Genomic DNA, 19,634 nt, shown 5'->3' on the forward strand with positions numbered 1-19,634 from the left:
TGTTTTATAAATATTACTTTGTGAGTGAGTTAGTTGCCATTGAGGGAGAATCAATATTTGGTCAGCTTAACAAGCTTTTGAAGGAAGCTAATAAACACCATGACTCATATTTGAAAGTAAAAAACAACTTTCTGGTACAGAGAATAAGTAGCATAGATGATAGGTGGAAAATAGACAGGGGGAGGGTAAGAATAGTGTAGGAAATGTAGAAGCCAAAGAACTTATAAGTATGACCCATGGACATGAACTATAGGGGGGGAATGTAGGAGGGAGGGGGTGGGCAGGATGGAGTGGAGTGAGGGGAGGGGAAATGGGACAACTGTAATAAAAAAAATAAAAATTAAAAAAAAGAAAAAAAACCAAAACAAAAAACAACTTTCTGCTTTCATTTCCTCGGAGGAAACCATGAACCAGTACAATAACTTGAAAATATCACCTTGCTTTGTCATTTTGAAAGCTTAAATACTCAGAACTAAAAAAGAACACTGTTTTCTTACTACCATCCCAAATGCTCTTTCTCACCATCTCTCTCTTTGGCATGCCATTGGCTTTGAAAAAATATCATATATAAGTTGTAATGGTATGCCAAATAATTTAGTGTGGAAAGGACTGTGAACCAATCAAGGGCTTGGGGTTGTAAAAAGAGGGCCTAGAAAAGCTAGTGGCTGCACAAACGTATTAACTTAGTAACCCAAAGCAGGGGTAGAAATAGTTCCAGCCTTGACTACTTTTTCTTGATCCCTTTGTTTATCTAATCTCAGGAAATTTAAAAGTCACATATTCTGGGAAAGGGTGTGGAGTTAGGAAACATCCTCAATGGACTAGATAACTGAGAGATATATAGCAGAATTCTGATAAGATTGATTAGGGAGTTTGAACAGCTTCTCACATCAAAGCCTTTAAAAACCAGAAAAGGCAAGGGTGTGGATTGTCTCCAGAGGAGTGCACCCTGCCTACACCTTGATTTTTTAGCCCAGTGAGTCCTGGTCAAGCTTCCAACCCACATAACTGTAAGATGATGAATTTATTTGTTTAAGCCACCAATTTGTAATAATTTGTTACATTACCATGGTGACAGAAAAGTAACATTTATTTTTGGCTTTGTCTGCTCATTGTTCTTGAAAAGTTATTTGTGGGATTCTCTAAGACCTGGGAGGAACATGACTTCCTCCACAAAAGATTTGGGTTTGCGACTGTCAGGCACTTGAGGACACTATTTGTTAGGACATCCTTAAGCAAAGGTAGAGTCTGAGATTCCCATTATGCATACTATGGCTGCCACATTTATGAGGTCTTCTCTGTGGCCCTAACTTCTCAAGGATTATTTTCTCTCCCTGTTTTTCTTCCCCTGTATTCATTGTCAAAGCAGCCTTCCCTACAGTTCACTAGAATTGGGGTGGGAAACATGCTTAGTTCTGTTTTCCACCTTCCGGAAGATACAGCCTTTTGTATCCCAGTGTAAGATGCAGAGTATCTCCCGCAAGTCTTTCTGTATAGGGGAGACCCTGGGCCTTAACTTCTTCTTTGCAAAGCTTTTGAAATGAATCCCAAATTTTCCATGATTGGAAATGCTCTCAAATTAATCAATCCCAGGTAGGTAAAAGGGGTGGGTTGCATTATGCAATAAGGTCTGAGTGATTCAGAGCCTGCAGGGCCTAAGGTCAGCTTGCCAGCAAGAACTGAGATTCAGACAATTGAAACAACAGCAGCCTTGGGGATCACAAAAGTTCATTAAGCTGAGCAGTGGTGTAAAGACTATAAAAGCCTCAGACACAGCCAGAGCCCTAGGGATAAAGGATCTTTTAATCTGTACAGCCAGCCCTCAATTAGGGCTTTATTTATAAGAAAGCAGCTGGGCACAGACTGGGCAATTGTGATGAGAATTTCTCATTTTGTTGGCCTGAAACTATGAAGATAGTTTCTTCAGAAGGGGGATGCATAACAGGGTAACATATCCCTTCCTTAAATCCACATAGCTCCTGACACACAATGATGTAAGTTTCTCAGATATATTTATTCAAAGATCCACTTACCATCTTTGCTCCTCTTTCTCTCTCTAAAACCATTTTTATACCTCCTGTTGTCTGTATTTTTTTCTGTATATACTCTGATATTCATCATTTTTAAATTTAAGAAATCATTGGACTTTTGTTGTTCTAGGTTTATGCATTTAGAAGCATTCACAGAACAATGAAGTTCCCATAGCATCAGGAAATGCTAGGACTGGTGATACCTTCAAAGGTGGTTGGTTACAAGGTTTGGATAAGACAGGATCAACTTGATATAACAGAAAGCAGTTGATTCATGCAATACTGTCTTAAGACTAACTAATTCTACAGTGGTCCCTCCTAGATTCTATTTTCCATTTCTTTTTTAAAAAATTATTTTATTGTTGTTCAGTTACAGTTGTCTGCATTATTTCAGTTGCTTTTTGTTAAATCTTCTTCACTTCCCCTACATGCAATTTAAAATGCAATAATTCAAACTAAGCTAAATATGTTTAAAGCAGAAAGATCATGCCCTTCTCAATGGGAAATACCATGATGAGTACCATTTCTAATGAATGATGTCTATTTCTTGGTGTTACAAAAGAAATTAGAAAACACATCAGATATCTGCAAAAGGAGTTCACATGGCATTTAAACTCCAACTAGAAAATCAATTTCTATCATTGTTTTGGTCAAGTTTCTTTTTATGAGGATTCTTTTAGTTTAAAACAGGCAAAAATAAATAAGCAAACTAGAAAAATATAATGTACTCTATTTAGAAAAAAAAAAAACCTGTACTGCCATTCTTAGTATTTTCTGCATAGATCTCTCTGGTTCCCTACTTAAAAACACTAGACAAGAGCTGTTCTGCTATCCACAAGTAGTCTTTGACAGCATAAAGAGCTTGATTTTGTCCTCTCCCCTTCATGCTGCATTTGGATCTTTCTACAAAGACTGTCATATTCTCGCTCTACAGGCAGGTAAAGAGGATGGTCACATACATGATGTGAGACATCAAAAAGTTCCTTGGGCCCAAAATCTCTTTTCTGCTTGCTTATCTTGAAATAATGTATACAGAGAAATTTCTTGGTATTAAAATTTTTTTCTTTTTGAAATTCATGTACTTTTCTGCATTGTCTATGTAAATCCTTGACACCTAGTTTGAATAACTATCAGATAACTTTCCCTGAATGAACTGAGAGAACCAAATGCAACATGGAATAGGTCAGTGGTCCCCAACCTTTTTTGCACTATGGACTCATTTTGTGGAAGATAGTTTTTCCACGGATCAGGGCTGGGAGGGGTGGAGTGGTTTTGGGATGATTCGCACAAATTACATTCAAGCTCACCTCCTGCTGTGCGGTCTGGCTGTTAACAGTGTTGGGTGTTGGGGACCCCTGGAACAGGTAACTGGGACTGAGGACAAAAAAATACAAACTTTGTCTCACTTAAAGTTTTGCCTAGAGCTAGGTCTAGACTGAAAATATCCTAATCTGGACAGACAGCATCTGCTAATTCTTAAGTACTTCAATGGAAAAAATGTATCAATGTTTCCTGATTTTTCATTTGTGATCTAGATATCCCCACCCTATGTTAGGGGTGAATGTAGGTGTAGAGCAGGAGTAATGGATAAACAATATTTTATTGTGTTCTCTATTTCTCTTAAATATATTTATGGTTACTGAAAAGTCCAAAAGCAGCATAATTCTCATTTCCCTTATTATCCTTTTCTATAAAATGGGTCATGGTGAGTCTCTTTTGTACATGCCTCAGTGATATGAATCACCACCCTTGGTTTCTTATTTTGGTAATTAGTGTGTTCCAACAACTGTCCTATTCATCTTGAGTCTGATGCTTCCCTAAACTTTAAAGGTAAAGATTTTATTTCTTCTTACTCAATCTCTACAAATTTACCAACCTTTGTCACCTGGAATAATAAATAAAGACAAAGAACGTAAGGTTCTTTTCAATTCTTCCTAAATAATTTGTTTCTTAACATGTACATTTATGATAACTACTAACCCTTGTACTGTACTGCAATTCACACCAAAACTATTCTTCCTTCCATTTGAGAAATTATTATGCAGTAAGCATTGTGGTATGAGTAAAAAGATGAATAAGAAATGGTTCCTCACTTTGAGGGACTTAGTCATTTTTGGGGTAAGTATATATTGCTCGAAGATGGATTAAATTTGATTCTCAAAGCAACTTTGAGAGATATTATTATCCTTATATTAAACTGAATAAACAAAGAATAAAACTCAGATTTACTACCTTGCTTGAGATCACTCCATTGGGGAGTTAGAGCTGGGCATTAGATCCAGATAATTCATTCCAGAACTCTTGTCCTTCAAGAATATAATTCCGTCTATTTAAAAAATGGAACTAGCTCTGGCTGGTGTGGCTCAGTGGATTGAGTGCCGGCCTGTGAAACGAAGGGTCACTGTGTTGATTCCTGTTCAGGGCACATGCCTGGGTGGAGGGCTAGGTCCCCAGTTGGGGGCACAAAAAAGGAAACCACACATTGCTGTTTTTCTCCCTCTTTTTCCCTCCCTTCCTTTCTCTCTAAAAATAAATAAAAATCCTTTTTTTATAAAAAGAAATGATTTTCATGCTTTCATCACCTCATGCCCAAGTCATTGTCTCCTTTCCTAGTTTGTTGTAAATGCAATTTAAAAGCATTATAGGAAGAGTTGGAAGAAATGCAAAATGTTCCTTGATCCATTTATACAGAAATATACAAGTCTCACCTCACAAAACTTGCTTAAGTTTTTTAATGTTGGAGTATGGTTTATAAACACCAGACTCAAAATCTGACGAGTTTTCTCCCCCCCCATCCTTAGTTTAACTGAAATTTCTCTTGTTCCAATTTAATTCCTTTTTTAGGTCACTTGGTATTCTTGACTTAGTGAAAAAAGGAAATGATTCAAAGGTGACAGAATTTGTTCTTCTGGGCCTATCATCCTCTTGGGAGCTGCAGCTATTTCTCTTCTTAATATTTTTGTTGTTTTACATGGCTATTGTCCTGGGAAACCTCTTGATAGTGGTAACAGTGCGAGCTGATGCTTGCCTACTCCAGTCTCCAATGTACTATTTTTTGGGTCATCTGTCCTTCATTGACCTATGCCTGAGCTGCGTTACTGTGCCCAAGATGTTAGGGGATTTCCTATGGCAGGGCAAGATCATCTCTTTTTCAGGATGCCTGGCTCAGATCTACTTCCTGCACTTTCTGGGAGCCAGTGAGATGCTGCTGCTGACTGTCATGGCCTACGATAGGTATGTTGCTATATGTGATCCACTGCACTACCTGAAAGTCATGAACCGCCAGCTATGCTTCCAGTTGGTTTTTGCCTGCTGGTGTGGGGGTTTCATTCACTCCATCACACAGGTCACACTGGTCGTGCTGCTGCCTTTCTGTGGTCCCAATGAACTGGACAACTTCTACTGTGATGTCCCACAGGTCATCAAGCTAGCCTGCATGGACACATATGTGGTAGAGATACTGATGGTCTCAAACAGTGGTCTGCTGTCTCTTGTCTGCTTCTTGGTCTTGCTCTTCTCTTATGCTGTCATCCTCATCACCCTGAGGATGCACTTCCGCCAGGGCCAGAGCAAGGCACTCTCTACCTGTGCCTCCCACCTAACAGTGGTCAGCCTGATCTTTGTGCCATGTGTATTCATCTACCTGAGGCCTTTCTGCAGCTTCTCTGTGGATAAGGTGTTCTCCATCTTTTACACAGTGATTACACCTATGTTGAACCCTCTCATCTACACACTCAGAAATGCTGATATGAAGACAGCCATGAAGAAGCTGAGCAAAAAGCACATGGCATCCTGCTGGCCATGTTAAAGGATGAGCAGGAAGAGGTGAGTTAGAAAACATGCTCTTTCTTGGGATACCCTTAACTCATGCTGTACCTGAGTACATGCATGGAAAGCAATTTGGTGACTTTGGTAGAAAAGAGAAGACAGCATAAAAGTTGTCGCTTTTGATTATTGCATTGCTTTTTTTTTCTCTCTTTTTTTTAATTTTAATTTTTTATTGTTATTCAATTACAGTTGTGTGCCTTTTCTCCCAATCCCTCCACCCCACCCCAGCCAAACCCCCCTCCCTCTCCCACCTCCACCCTCCCCCTTAATTGTGTCCATGTGTCCTTTATAGTAGTTCCTGTAATCCCCTCTCCTCACTGTCCCCTCCCCACTCCCCCCTGCCCATTGTTAGATTGTTCTTAACTTCAATGTCTCTGGTTAATAGTTGGAGGTATAGGTGACTGTCTCAGGTGTTAAATATCGAGCAGGGAATACAGGAGTGCTTACTGCCACACAAATAACAACAGTAATTAATCAAGTACTGGAGTCAAGAGGACACCTTGAAGGGTCACCTCTTCTATCCTTTGTCTATTAGTAGGTTTCCTTTATTAAACTCTTCAAATGAAAAAAGCTATCACATTTCCACTTGCATCCTGTTCTTCCAGGGTTTAAGAATTCCTGGTGTCAGGCAGTTCCTTCTGAAGTCTTATCGGAGTCCTTTTAGAAGCAGTGACTTCCTTTTGTCTTGTCTCTAACAAAGCCTGAAAACATCACTAACCACCATAGGTAGTGGTGTTCACCCAGCAATTGTGTTCTGTATTGTGCCAAACTTCAGACATGTAGTTGAACAACTCACAAAATTTATGTGTGAAGAAAAGAGTCTGGGAGCATTGGATGATGGATGCTTTTTAGTATTCTGCTGTAGAGACTGCTCTAGAGGAAGTTTCCCATTTCACCTTGAGGTTTTCTTTGAGTAGAATTATAGTGAGGGAAAGTTGATAAGCTGGCTCTTCAACTGATTATAATGTTTAAGAGCTATGAACTCTAAAGAAAAAAAAGAAGAAATATGCTGTGTTTGAGCACTCCCCTACCTAGGTAGTCCCTGCCCTTCAGGTTCTCATTTATGACCTCTGAATCTCAAAAGTGCTTTGAGGACTATATAATATTATTCAACTTCATTTTTTACAAGTGAACTCAGATTTGTTAAATCACTTGCCCAAGGTCACTTATGTAATCAACCAAGAAAGCCAGTAACTTTAGGTAATCAAGACTAAGCTAATATTTCTTCTCTCCAGAAAGAGTATTTATTCCAAGTATGTGGGCTAACTGCTTAATTTCAACTATATCTGTATAGGAGCTCCGGAACTAGAACATCCTTAAAAATGTTCTCTTAAACATTTATATTGGAGGTTATCTATTTCTAATATAAGGCTCTTTGTTACTTTACAGCTATGGAAAGGTATTCATTTACTAAATAATAATATAGTGATGGACTTTTAGGAATATTTTCATATTTGTTTGTTTTATTTATTAATAAATTGCTGTGAGAGACTTTTCTAATTACTAAGCTGAAAAGCATACCTCAGGAAAAAATTCCACCTAATACTAGGATTTAACTATGTAATTTGCAATCCCTTCCACATGTAAGGGTTTTCTTTTCATATGAATAAATAATGGACTTTCATTATTGTGCTGGGAACTAGGGACTTTACATTTAAGAAACCATCTGTATATATGTATGCATATATGTAAATATGTATGTATGTATTGCCACAGAAGGACTCCTTATAGACCAGAAACAAGGCTACCACTTGAGTGATTTCTTGATAGAATGAGTGAGAGTGAGAGTGTCATCTCTGGTGTGGATCATACTTTCCTCTTTCTCTTGCACTCCATAGCATTTCCATAGAGCTCCACTACCTGCAATGAATATCCAGAAGAGCAGACAGGAGGAAACTGCCAGACAGAAAGTAGTGTGTGGGTTTACAGGAAGGTTTAAATGATGTTGTGGTTCTGCTAGGCACATGATTGGAACAAGCTTTCTTTTTGTATCCGCTGACTGCAAAGTCCCCTTTTCCTAATATCCTTCTTTCAAAGTAAAATTTAAGATTCTTGGCAAATCATTTTAAATGTGCTGTGTATAGCTGGGATTGGTAGCATAATATTCAGAAAAGCAAGAACTTTGTATAGTCCCCTTTGCATTTTCAATACTCCAATACTCACTTAATCAATTGTCTATATTAAAATTCTCTCTATTAGTAAGTGCTAATAACATGCCTGTTTTTCAGACTACATGATTCATATTTTCTATAGAGTTCCCTGCTCAAATGCCCTGAGAGCACCTCCAGGGTCTGCCTGAGCATCTTCCTTGGTTTTATCCCCCCCAAGGTTAGACCACACCAATGTGTATGCACCTTTAGATGAGGGGTACTGTATTTAAAGTGTGTGGACAGAGCCTGGACATCTGGGATGCAGAGTCCACATTCATACATGAGAGACTTCTTGTGGTGGGATTTGGAACCAGGAGAAGAGGCAGGCTGGAGACTGAGAGCCAAAGCTTGCTCTTTCCACACTGCCATGACTAGTGTATATTTCAAGGAGTCTGAGGATTTTAAATTTGAAACTGGACTTCCAGTAATTATGAGACTAATAACATTATTCTCTGAGTATGTTTTCAGGCTTTGTTAGAGACAGGACACTTATGTTACCTTGATTTATAGTTTTTAGACATATGTATCTGGGTTCCATGTGTATTCTTGCTCTGAGCACCACAGATATTTGTGGTCTTCTTTCCAGCTCCTGTGGCCCTTTGGGCTACTGAAGTTACTGAAAGGAGACAAAAACAAATCTGGTTTATGAGATCATGGGAAGATTATTGACTTTACATTTTGAGAACAGATGGGCACTAAGACTGAACATTTATAGCCTAGCTCCAAGCTACGTATTGTCAATGAGCCAATAGTAAGGGAAATAATAGTAAGAAAGCCAGTAATAAAGAAAAATAATGTTTTATTTGTTATTATTGTTGGGTTAGTGGTCCAGTACAACAATACTGAGCACCACCATCCCCATTCCCTTTTCCAGCTTTGAGTACAAAACCATGCAGAAATGACCTAAATATTTATTAAATAGTTATTTACCAAGAAGCCTTCAATATAGTTTTATAAGGAGTCATTTAGTGAGGATTTTTTGGAGAAGTTTTTCCCATTGCCAAATTTCTCCTTCTAAAATTCTTAGAAGCTAGAAAGTATTGGAGAGAAGTCAGCATGCCTTCACATTTTAGAAAAATTTAGAAAAAACATTTTCTGTGAGATGCTTCTCTAATAAATAACTCCTAGTGATTTTTGGATGTTTTAACATTTATTAATCTATTCATCACTCATTTATTAAGCCACTATTAGTTTATTATCCATTCATTAATTTAACAGCTATTTGCTGAGTGCCCATTATATTCCTGGAAATGGAGTAGATACCTTGTCATTTGGTTGTTCCCCCATGCAGCAATAGATCACCCAAATATCCAATCATAAGGTCTCTCAGTGTTTACCAGAGGAAGGTAGAGAGCACTCTAAGACAATGTGTGAGCCAAGATGACTGGGGGAAGTAGATCAGTGAGGGTGGAAGTGTGGACTCTGGAGTCAGATAACCTCATTGTGGTCTAGCTCCACCACTTACCAGAGGGCAAACAACTGAACTTCACAGTACCCCTTTGACTGTATAACAAACAATGCTTTCTGCTTTATAAAATTCTCAGGAAAACTAAAAAAAATAATACTTGTAAAGCTTGAATGAGTGTGTCAACATATGTTCAGAACTCAATAAATATTGACTGCTTATATTACTATCATTGCTAATTGTTCTGTTAAATTAAAAGAGAAATATGCACCCCAATGTTCATAGCAGCACAAATTACAATAACCAAGGGCTGGAAGCGACCTTAGTGCCAATCAGCAAATGAGTGGATCAAAAAACTATGGTACATTTACACAATGGAATTCTACACAGCAGAGAGAAAGAAGGAGCTCCTACCCTTTGTGACAGCATGGGTGGAACTGGAGAGCATTATTCTAAGTGAAATAAGCCATGCGCTGAGGGACAAATACCATATGATCTCACCTTTAACTGGAAAATAATCAACAAAAGAGTAAAGCAAACATGGGGAGGGCTGGGGGTTAGGCTGGGGTGGGGGGAAAAGGCAGAGAACTGTACTCGAACAACAATAAAATTAGGGAAAAAAAAGAAAAAAGAAAACAAAATATAACCAGAGTCATTGAAGTTAAGAACAATCTAACAATAGCCAGAGGGGAGGGGGAAGAGGACAGTGGGGAGAAGGGTTTTCAGGAACTACTATAAAGGACACATGGACATAACCAAGGGGGAGGGTGGAAGCAAGGGAGGGAGGTGGGTTTGGATGGTGTGGGGAGAAAATGCAGACAACTATAATTGAACAACAATAAAATAATTTGAAAAAAAAGAAATAGAGGCTGGAAGAAGACTGTACAATTGTTTGCTCTTAGAGAACCATGGGACAAAAAGATGCACTAGAGAGTGTTTGACCCCAGTCCCTTGTCATGCGACAGTAAAATCCCTAATAATTCCCCCATTCATGTTAAAATCAACCTCAATACAAGACATTTCATGTTAGGTGATAGTATATGCTTCCTCAAAATTATGTAAAAAGTCAAATTTTTAGTTATTTTTAATGTTAAGATTAATATCATGTTATTCTTTCAAGGCTTTTTTATACCATCACTTTATTTATTTATTTTTAAATTTATTGGGATGACATTAGTTAACAGGATCATAGAGGTTTCAAGTGTACATTTCTGATACCTGATCTGTGTCTTGCATGGTGTGCCCACCACCCAAAGTCAAATCATCTTCTATCACCGTATATTTGGCCAGCTTTAGCTTTTACTACCCACCACCCTTTTCTCTGGTATCCACCATACTGTTGTCTGTGTCTGAGTTTCAGTTTTATATACCACATATGAGTGAAATTATATGGTTCTTAGCTTTTCTGACTGACTTATTTCACTTATAATATTCTCAAGGTCCATCCATGTTGTTGCAAATGGCAGTATTTCATCTTCTCTTATGGCTGAGTAGTATTCCATTATATGTATATGTACCACATCTTCTTTACCCAATCATCTGTTGAAGGACAGACACTTTGGCTGTTTTCATGTCTTGTCCACATGAATAATGCTGCAGTGAACATATGGGTGCATACGAGGTCTGTCTAGAAAAAGTCCAGCCATTGTTACTATAAGAGAAGGGTTTGCGCAACATCCACATAACCTAGCAGCCAAGGAGAGTGGACTGGAATGAGCACGCGTGAATAATCATGACTTCACTGTACTAGTCAGTGGATGTCATAGATGCTGTTAAGTGAGCATGTGTACTGTGTAGCCATTACATTCAAAATGACTGAATGAGTACAGCAACAAATCTGCATCAGATTTTGTGTTAAGCTTGAACATTCCTCTGTGGAAACTATTTGGGTGACTTAGAAGGCTGCATCTATGGGCAATTGGCAGCTTCATCATGGCAATGCACTTACTCATGCATCACATTTCATGCAGAGTTTTTTGGTGAAACATCAAATCACCCAAGTTACAGCCCCCCTACAGCCCAGATTTGGTGCCCTGTGACTTCTGGCTTTTCCCAAAACTAAAATGACCTTTGAAAGGGAAGAGATTTCAGACTGTCAATGAGATTCAAGAAAATATGATGGGGCAGCTTATGGTGATTGGGAGAACTGTGTGAGGTCCCAAGGTGCCTACTTTGAAGGGGACTGAGGCATCATTGTACACATTGTCCTGTGTACAATGTTTCTTGTATCTTGTATTTTCTTCAATAACTATCTCTATTTTTCATATTATATGGCTGGATAACTTCTGGACAGACCTTGCACAAAATGTTGATTTGATACATTTATATTGCAATATGATTACCACCATAGCTTAGCTAACATTGTATTATGTCATGTAATTATTATTTCTTTTTTTTTGGTGAGGACATTTAAGATCAAGTTTCTTAGCAACTTGAAGTATGGACAATACTTCATGGACAATAGTGTGGTGAGTGCAGAGGGGAGGAGGGTATAAGAGGGTTAAATGGTAATGGAAAAAATAAAATAAAAATTTTTAAATAAACAAAAAGGAAACTAAGATTATTTTCAGTAAAAATAATATAACACTGGAGTGATATAGAATATTTCAGTTCTCCAATAGGATCATTAACAAAGATTGCTCGGGACCAAAATATGTAAAATGTTCCTTTCTGCACCTCCCACCTGGTACAGAAACCATCATTGTACAGTTTGTCAGTTTAAATTAACCCCTTCCTGGTATGTAGTATATATTTCTATGTATTTTCTGCATTTGTTATATTGTTATAATTATGTCTTTATGAATCTATTTCCCCTACTAGATAATGCAATATTTGTGGCAAAAGACTAGAGGGGAGAGGGAGAGAGAGAGAGAAAGAGAAGACAGCTCCTGGGAAGCTGGACTTCTGTTTTTAGAAGGAATATTCTGCTTACCCGGAATAGGCAAGAGAATATATGCCTATTTCTCTTGTAAACCCATTCTAAATCATTAAATGATAGCTAAAGAGTGCTGGATTTGAACTGAAGGGATCTAAATGAGATACTGAGCTAGGAGTGTTTGCTCTCCCACTCTAGAAGAGAGGATAAACCTTCCTAGTATAAAAAGATTTAAGTTTAGCCACCTAAAGGCAGAGAAATGAAATAGCCTCAAAGTATTGTATTAAACTAAAAGTATGAGATAATTGAATTTTAGAGACTACTTATTTTATTGTTCAATTACAGTTGTCCCCATTTTCTCCCTATTACTCTCCCCTGCCTATTTTAAAATTATTAATAAGTTAGGGATGACTGAAGGTATTAGCTAGTTCTCTGACTTTGCACTTCTGACAATCTATCCACTCTGCTTTTCCCTCAGGGAGACCTTGCGACTCCATAGCCATTTCACGGCATGCTTTACATCCTCATTCCTCAGAGTATAGATGAGGGGGTTTAGCATTGGGGTGATGGTGGTATAAAACACAGATACAGCCTTATCCAGTGGGAAAGTAGTGGATGGACGGAGATAAATGAAGATACAAGGGACAAAGAAGAAAGTTACTACAGTAAAATGAGACCCGCAGGTAGAGAGAGCCTTGCGCCGGCTCTCTGCAGACCGCTTCCGAAGACTCAATAGAATGACTGTGTAGGAGGCCAGAAGAATGAGGAAACACCCCAGGGAAATGAGACCACTGTTGGCAACCACCAACATATTTACCAAGGTTGTATCAGCACAGGCAAGTTTCAGGACTGGGTGGACATCACAAAAGTAGTGGTCAATGACCTGCACATTGCAGAAGGGCAGCTGAAAGGTCAGAAGGGTCTGAACTAAGGAATGACCTAGGGCTCCTATCCAGGACAGGGAGGCCAGCGCGACACAAGCGCTGGCACTCATGATGGTGGTGTAACGGAGAGGTTGGCAGATGGCGACATAACGGTCAAAAGCCATGACAGTCAGAACAAAAATCTCAGCACAACCAAAAAAGTGGAAGGTAAACATCTGAGTTACACAGCCCCAGTAGGAAATAGTCTTTTTGTCAGAAATCAAGTCTGCAATCATCTTGGGTGCGGTGGCTGAGGAATAGGCAATGTCTACAAAGGACAGGTTACTGAGGAAGAAATACATGGGACTGTGGAGCCAGGAAACAGAGAAGACTGTAAGCAAAATGAGCAGATTTCCCACCATGGTCACGATATAGAAGAGGAGGAATAGTGTGAAGAACATCAGTTGCATTCCAGGATCTTGGGAAAGTCCTAGGAATGTAAACTCAGTGACATTGCTGGTCACTTCCATGTGGACCCAGGTAGGACTGGTGGAGTGGTTCTGGTTCTCTGCAAAAATAAATAAATGTTTATAAACCATTTTAAGTGTGGTAAAGCCTAACAAGAACAGTCTTGTTAAAATATTTGTGTTGCCAAATATAGTAGAGAAAGTTACTCATATTTCTTGAATATAGTTAATAGATATTTTTCTCATTAATTTTCTTACTACATAATTGACTTACATTTGATTTTCTGCTACATTCAGACCTACAGTTCCTTTCTCTCTCAACCAAGAACCTAGAGAATATGAATTTTTCTATTAAATTTAATAGAGTTTTTCTGATCATCTCTCTCTCTCCCTCTCCCCTTCCCTTTCTCTTGTATCAGAAATTCTCTTTTGGGATAAAAAATTTTAATTAATTATTAAATAGATAAATTAGTTTTGAAGCTGGAAGTAAAAGCAAAAAAGTCAGCATCTGAGATGTGATCTCTAAAATTCCTGGCTAAATCTTTTTTGATATTATATATAGAGAGGTCAATTTTAAAAGATTAAGATTCTCCTCAGTCAAATAATGAATACTCCATTTCCAGTTTCTAAATTAGGTTGGAATTTTTAATACAACTAAAACATTCATTTCAATACATTGTTAGTGACTGAGAACACGTACAGTGGCTTCCTGCTTAATAAACACATGTTTATTAATCAACATTGGAAGAATTTGAGTCCTAAGCCTTGACCTGCATGTAAAAATTCTAGTTTACTTGCCAGTTAGGAATTCATGATGAGTGGTCTAATTATACAGAGAAATACTTTCTCCTATATTGCTCTAAAGAGGTGAAAATTTTAAAAATTATTAAAGTCCCTATCATCCTCAAATCACTTGCCTTGAAAAAGCCCCCCAGATAATTCTCCATCTTTGCAATCATAGGTAAGAATTAGGAATAAAATTTTTATACAGATGATGTTATAAATTATATTTACAAAATTAAGTGTCTGATACTGTTTTACAAACTCTATATAAGAATGGCTAAGGCATACAGAGAAAACTATTGGACAAAAACAATCAAGAAAGCATTCTTGAAAGAGATGAATTATGAGACAAAATCTAAAGAAGTTCCTCAGAATAAAAATGGCTTTTCTGAATCATGCAAATTACTAGCTGTTCTTCATCTTTTCTGGGAACATCTCTTTTCTGCATGGACAGTGGAAAGAGCACTGCCCAGAAGCTGAGTGAGCCAAGTGTGAGCACCCTCACCAGATGGTACCTTTGGCTAATCTATTTATTTTTTTCCTGAATCTCAGATTTCCCATCTATAAAATGGATGGTAAAGTTATTTACCTCACAAACTTGTTACAAAAATAAAATGAAATAAAATGAAAAATAAAATGAAATTTACAAAGTGTTTGACTTTATAATTTCAATCTATGAAATAGGATCTCTCTAGTAAATAGAATTTGTAATTTGACTTAGTCAGCTATTATATAAATATTATATAGACAACTACTAGGAAATATTAAAATTCATACATAATTCTATTCCTGAGATAATGAACTACAGTATCTGCCCATTTGCACTGCAGAGATACTATTAATAGTTCACATTTATTATGCACTTTACTATGTGCAGTACTGTATGTTAAACTATTAGGATGTTACCTTCTCCACCCTCACAGGAACATTATAATTCTTATCCTTATTTTACAGAGCACCCAAATTTAAAGAGGTTGGGTAAATCAACCAATATAACATAGTCAGTAAAAGGTTTGGTATTTGAATTGCTGTATTCTGATTCCAAAACCCATGAAATAACACATCTCCCTAAATAAAAGATAGAATGATAAATAGAAAGATAATAGATGATAGACAGATATATAGATAAATTAAAGTGTGATAGAGAGATAAATTCATGACAAAAATTACATTAAAAAATCAATTGGTCTCTTATGGTGTGAAGTCTTTTGATTGGAGGATATGCTCCATGTCCTTAAATCTTTGAATAACCTATGAGACTATAGCAGTGAAGTCAAATTATGCTCATTATCACAAATCGGTGAAATTAGGAGTTGAAAAAAAATTTGATAATAGAAAACACTTATAATGTACTTATTGTGTACCTGGTATTGTTCCAAGTGATAATAACATTTAATTATCATAACAATTTATGAGGTAGCTTATCATCATTATCCTCACTTTAGAGATGAAGAAAGTAAAGCACAGAGAGAATAATTTGCCCAAGGTCACAGAGCTGGTTATTCAGAGTTGGTATTTGAACTTAGGCAATGGGACTAAAAATATATTTTCTTAATGAATATGCATATTCCTGAGTCTGATGACATCAAAGTCATCATACTTCTGCTAATTATGAAGAGTTTTATTTATTTTTTAACTACATCCAGTATTTAGAGACAAAGACTACAGTTGCAATTGGCAAGATCATCACAACATACACAGTTTGTGCCCAAGTTTGCTCAAATTAAACTTAAAATAAGAATGCAGTCCTGGCTGGTGTGGCTCAGTGGATTGAGCACCAGACTGCAAACCAGAGGGTTACTGGTTGGATTCCCAGTCAGGGCAAATGCCTGGGTTGCAGGCCAGGCCCCCAGTAGGGGACACTCAAGGGGCAACCACACATTGATGTTTCTCTCCCTCTCTTTTTCCCTCCCTTCACCTCCCTCTAAAAATAAATAAATAAAATCTTTAAATAATAATGCAATAACAGGTGATGTGATATTAATTGTTAATCTAGACATTATTTCATTTGACATGTGTTATTGGCAATCAAATAAAGTTTAGGAGTTGGAATTTATCTTGAACAATTTGAGAGATAATAGAGAAAGATCTCTCCCATGGCAGGAGGACAACAGCATTAAAGGTAGTGAAGAGTACTAGTTTAGAGAGAGAAAAGAAGAAGAAGAAGAAGGAGAAGAAGAAGAAGAAGAAGAAGAAGAAGAAGAAGAAGAAGAAGAAGAAGAAGAAGAAGAAGAAGAAGAAGGAGGAGGAGGAGGAGGAGGAGGAGGAGGAGGAGAAGGAGAAGGAGGAGGAGAAGGAAGAAGAAGGAGAAGAAGAAGGAAGAAGAAGAAGAAGAAGAAGAAGGAAGAAGAAGAAGAAGAACGAAGAAGAGGAGGAGGAGGAGGAGGAGGAGGAGGGAAGAAGAGGAAAGAAGAAAGGAAGCCTGAAAGCTAGTTTACCAAGCTTTTAAATTCTAGCTCTATTACTTGCTAACACTATGACTTTTGAAAAATTGCATAACTTTCCTTTGCCTCAGTTTTTTCAAGTGTAAAATATAAATAAGAATATTACATGCCACAAAATTTATGTAAATTAAATGTGTATTACATATAGAGCACTTATGTACATGGCACACTGTAAGTAAATCTATAATTATCATTACCCATCTTAGTGACTAGAGAACATGCTAACAGGAAGAAGGGAGAGAAGCCTGGATAGGAGTCACCTTAAGACACTAAACTCTTCACCATGGTCACCTCCTCATTCCCACTTATATGTATTTCTATGCTTGTCAAAAGCATATAAAACTAATCTGCTGCTATAACCCACCCTCTCAAATATATTCTTTGACTGGAGTAGTAACAAGATATAGTCCATATCCTTGCATGACTTTCTTTAAAGGATACCCAAAGATGCTTGGGCAGCTGCTCCTGAATGGTGATGATATTGACTTTATCTGATATCCCCTTCAGGAACCCAAAAAATTAATCCAAGTCTAAGACTGAAAATTTTTGTATTATCTTCATTGGGAGAAAGAGCACAGGATTCAAAGAGTAACTGGGCTTGACTCATAGTTCTGCCTCTTACAGGCTGTGTCATCTTAACATAATTTTCCCCACTTCTACTAACCCCACAATCCCCCTCTGTTAGACAATAATGACACAATAGTGAACAGAAAAGCAGTAAGTGATCTGCCAATCTAAATCATGATAATTTTAGTGGTGGAATTTCAAAGGCATCGCTATCAGACATCTGAACTCTGTGGCCTAGAGCTTCCATTGGTCTGCTCATTTCCACTGATCCTCCCAGGTTCTTAAGTCAAATTTGATCTCTCTAAGTTGATGTCAAAGAATAAATACAAGTTATAATAGGATCTACACTGTTAAAGAAACAAGGTTGTTCCTTTACTTAACCACCATGAGTCCACCTACATTATTTCAAAGAGAGCAAATAGCAGGACTGCAGCTCCCTGAAATCCTCTGAGCCCTTTGTGCAATAAATAATGTCTGAGCAAGTAAAGTCTTGAGACATATGCAAATAAGTTAATATAACACAATGTAGAAATATACATGTATATATTTCACACAGCACCACTATTTATTTATCCTTTCACTTAATAAATATTTTATCGCACACATTCTCTTTGTCTGGTACTGTGCTGTGAATATAAAAGATGAATAAAACCCTATTCCTGACATAAAGCCATTTATTTTAGAGTAATACTTTAAATACCCTTCTCAAGTCCTCTTAGATTTATATAAAAGTTCTATACTTATATAGGTAAAAAGGGATCTTGGAGATCACTTGACTTTATTCCACTCATTTAGCTGCAGAGAAGAAATTGAGTTATCTAGGTTTCACTGTGGTACAGCTAGGGCTAACTTCCAATAGAAATAATATTTATACACAGTTTAAACTGTAATGACCTACTTCCTGCATTACTTAATAGAATTACCAGAACAGACATTGTAGAGTGAGTAAAAATTTTGAAAGTTCCTCTTTATCCTTGAATATGATTTGAATCAATGAAAATTGCCCTTGCCTCTTTCACCAGTTAACTTGCTGTTCCAGCTGGAAAACTTACTCTAGCTATCTTCTTGAGCATGGTCCCACCACATGGATTTGGATGACCTGTGATCTTCTTGGATTAATGAACCTTTCTGAGATAGAAATATTATCTGTATCCAGATATTCACACTAAAAAATGGAAATATGTATAGTGTTGCTTCTTATGTATGTGCAGCTTAAGAAGAGGTCCTGGGTCTCTCTCTCTCTTTCTCTCTGAGTTTATTGCCATACCATTGCTTCTGATCTTGGTCTGTAAGAACTTTTTATGTTCCTGCTTCCAAGAGAGAGAAACCATAAGCAATCTCTGTGTCTCATCACAACCCTGAGGGAATTTTTGGGTCACTGATTGGGTAGCAGCTGGAGAATATTGTTAGGAAGAGAAAATACAAGTGTAATTACCATTAAATGACTCATTGTAAAAGTATAGGCCACTCAATAAGTAACTAGTTAATAAATATTGAGGCCCTTTGTACAGTTTTGCACAATTTACTCAGGGGAGGGGAGAGGTTTATTATTAGTGTCCCTATATTGAACCACTAACCCAACAACAAAATGCTGGTTTATAAAACTTTTAAAATATTTTACCTTATTTTAATATTTGCTAAAGCTCAAGTAGACAAGCAAAATGTTTAATTTAGTGGCACTATGAAGATGCTGCCTCAGTCCTACTACATGAATCAGTTTCTAAGGTATTGAGGTATTTAGGACCTTGCTGGAGATGAGGATTACATTTCTGAAACAGAATGTAAAATTTATCACTGAAGTGTAGAGCAAAATTTTGGGTCAAGCCCAAAGTTCTGCGTGTTTGAATGGCACAACCATTCAACAGGAGAAAATATAGTAACCAAATAACATTCACCTTGCTAGTGATTTATGAGGCAAAAATGATTATCATGTTGCAGCTTAAAGTGCTTTTTGTTGTTGTTGGCAACAGTTCATATTCTATGACTCTCTGCATTTTAAATAAGGGGTTTTTATACAAGGAAAGAGCTACCTGCAGCAGTCCTCATTTTACTGGGTTTACCACTCGAATTCCTTTTGAGATGAAGGACTATATCACATGACTCTCTTCTCTCTTCTTTATCTTGTTCTGTTTTTTTCCTTCCTATCTTCCTTCATTTCTTTCTATGTTCATTCTTTTTTCTTTCCTCCCTTTCTTGACTCAACCCCCCCAAACCATTTATCC

The 19,634-nt window shown here is 37.3% G+C and overlaps 2 protein-coding genes across 2 annotated transcripts; one reads left to right on the plus strand and one right to left on the minus strand.

Annotated features, from left to right (window-relative positions):
* The first annotated feature begins 5,001 nt into the window (after nucleotides 1–5,001).
* LOC112311973 (olfactory receptor 4Q3) lies at nucleotides 5,002–9,641 on the plus strand. The gene is made up of 2 exons (XM_024568477.4): nucleotides 5,002–5,855; nucleotides 7,697–9,641. Exon 1 carries the CDS (start codon nucleotides 5,002–5,004, stop codon nucleotides 5,836–5,838), a length of 837 nt encoding a protein of 278 aa, XP_024424245.4. The 3' UTR covers nucleotides 5,839–5,855; nucleotides 7,697–9,641.
* A 940-nt stretch (nucleotides 9,642–10,581) lies between these two features.
* On the minus strand, nucleotides 10,582–18,665 carry LOC112311146 (olfactory receptor 4S2). Its single transcript, XM_024567392.3, has 2 exons — nucleotides 18,465–18,665; nucleotides 10,582–13,719 (listed from the first exon to the last, which is right to left on the minus strand). The coding sequence occupies exon 2, from the start codon at nucleotides 13,679–13,681 to the stop codon at nucleotides 12,743–12,745; it is 939 nt and encodes a 312-aa protein (XP_024423160.2). The 5' UTR covers nucleotides 13,682–13,719; nucleotides 18,465–18,665; the 3' UTR covers nucleotides 10,582–12,742.
* Between the last annotated feature and the right edge of the window lie 969 nt (nucleotides 18,666–19,634).

Source organism: Desmodus rotundus, chromosome 7, assembly GCF_022682495.2.
Source record: "Desmodus rotundus isolate HL8 chromosome 7, HLdesRot8A.1, whole genome shotgun sequence".
NCBI lineage: Eukaryota > Metazoa > Chordata > Mammalia > Chiroptera > Phyllostomidae > Desmodus > Desmodus rotundus.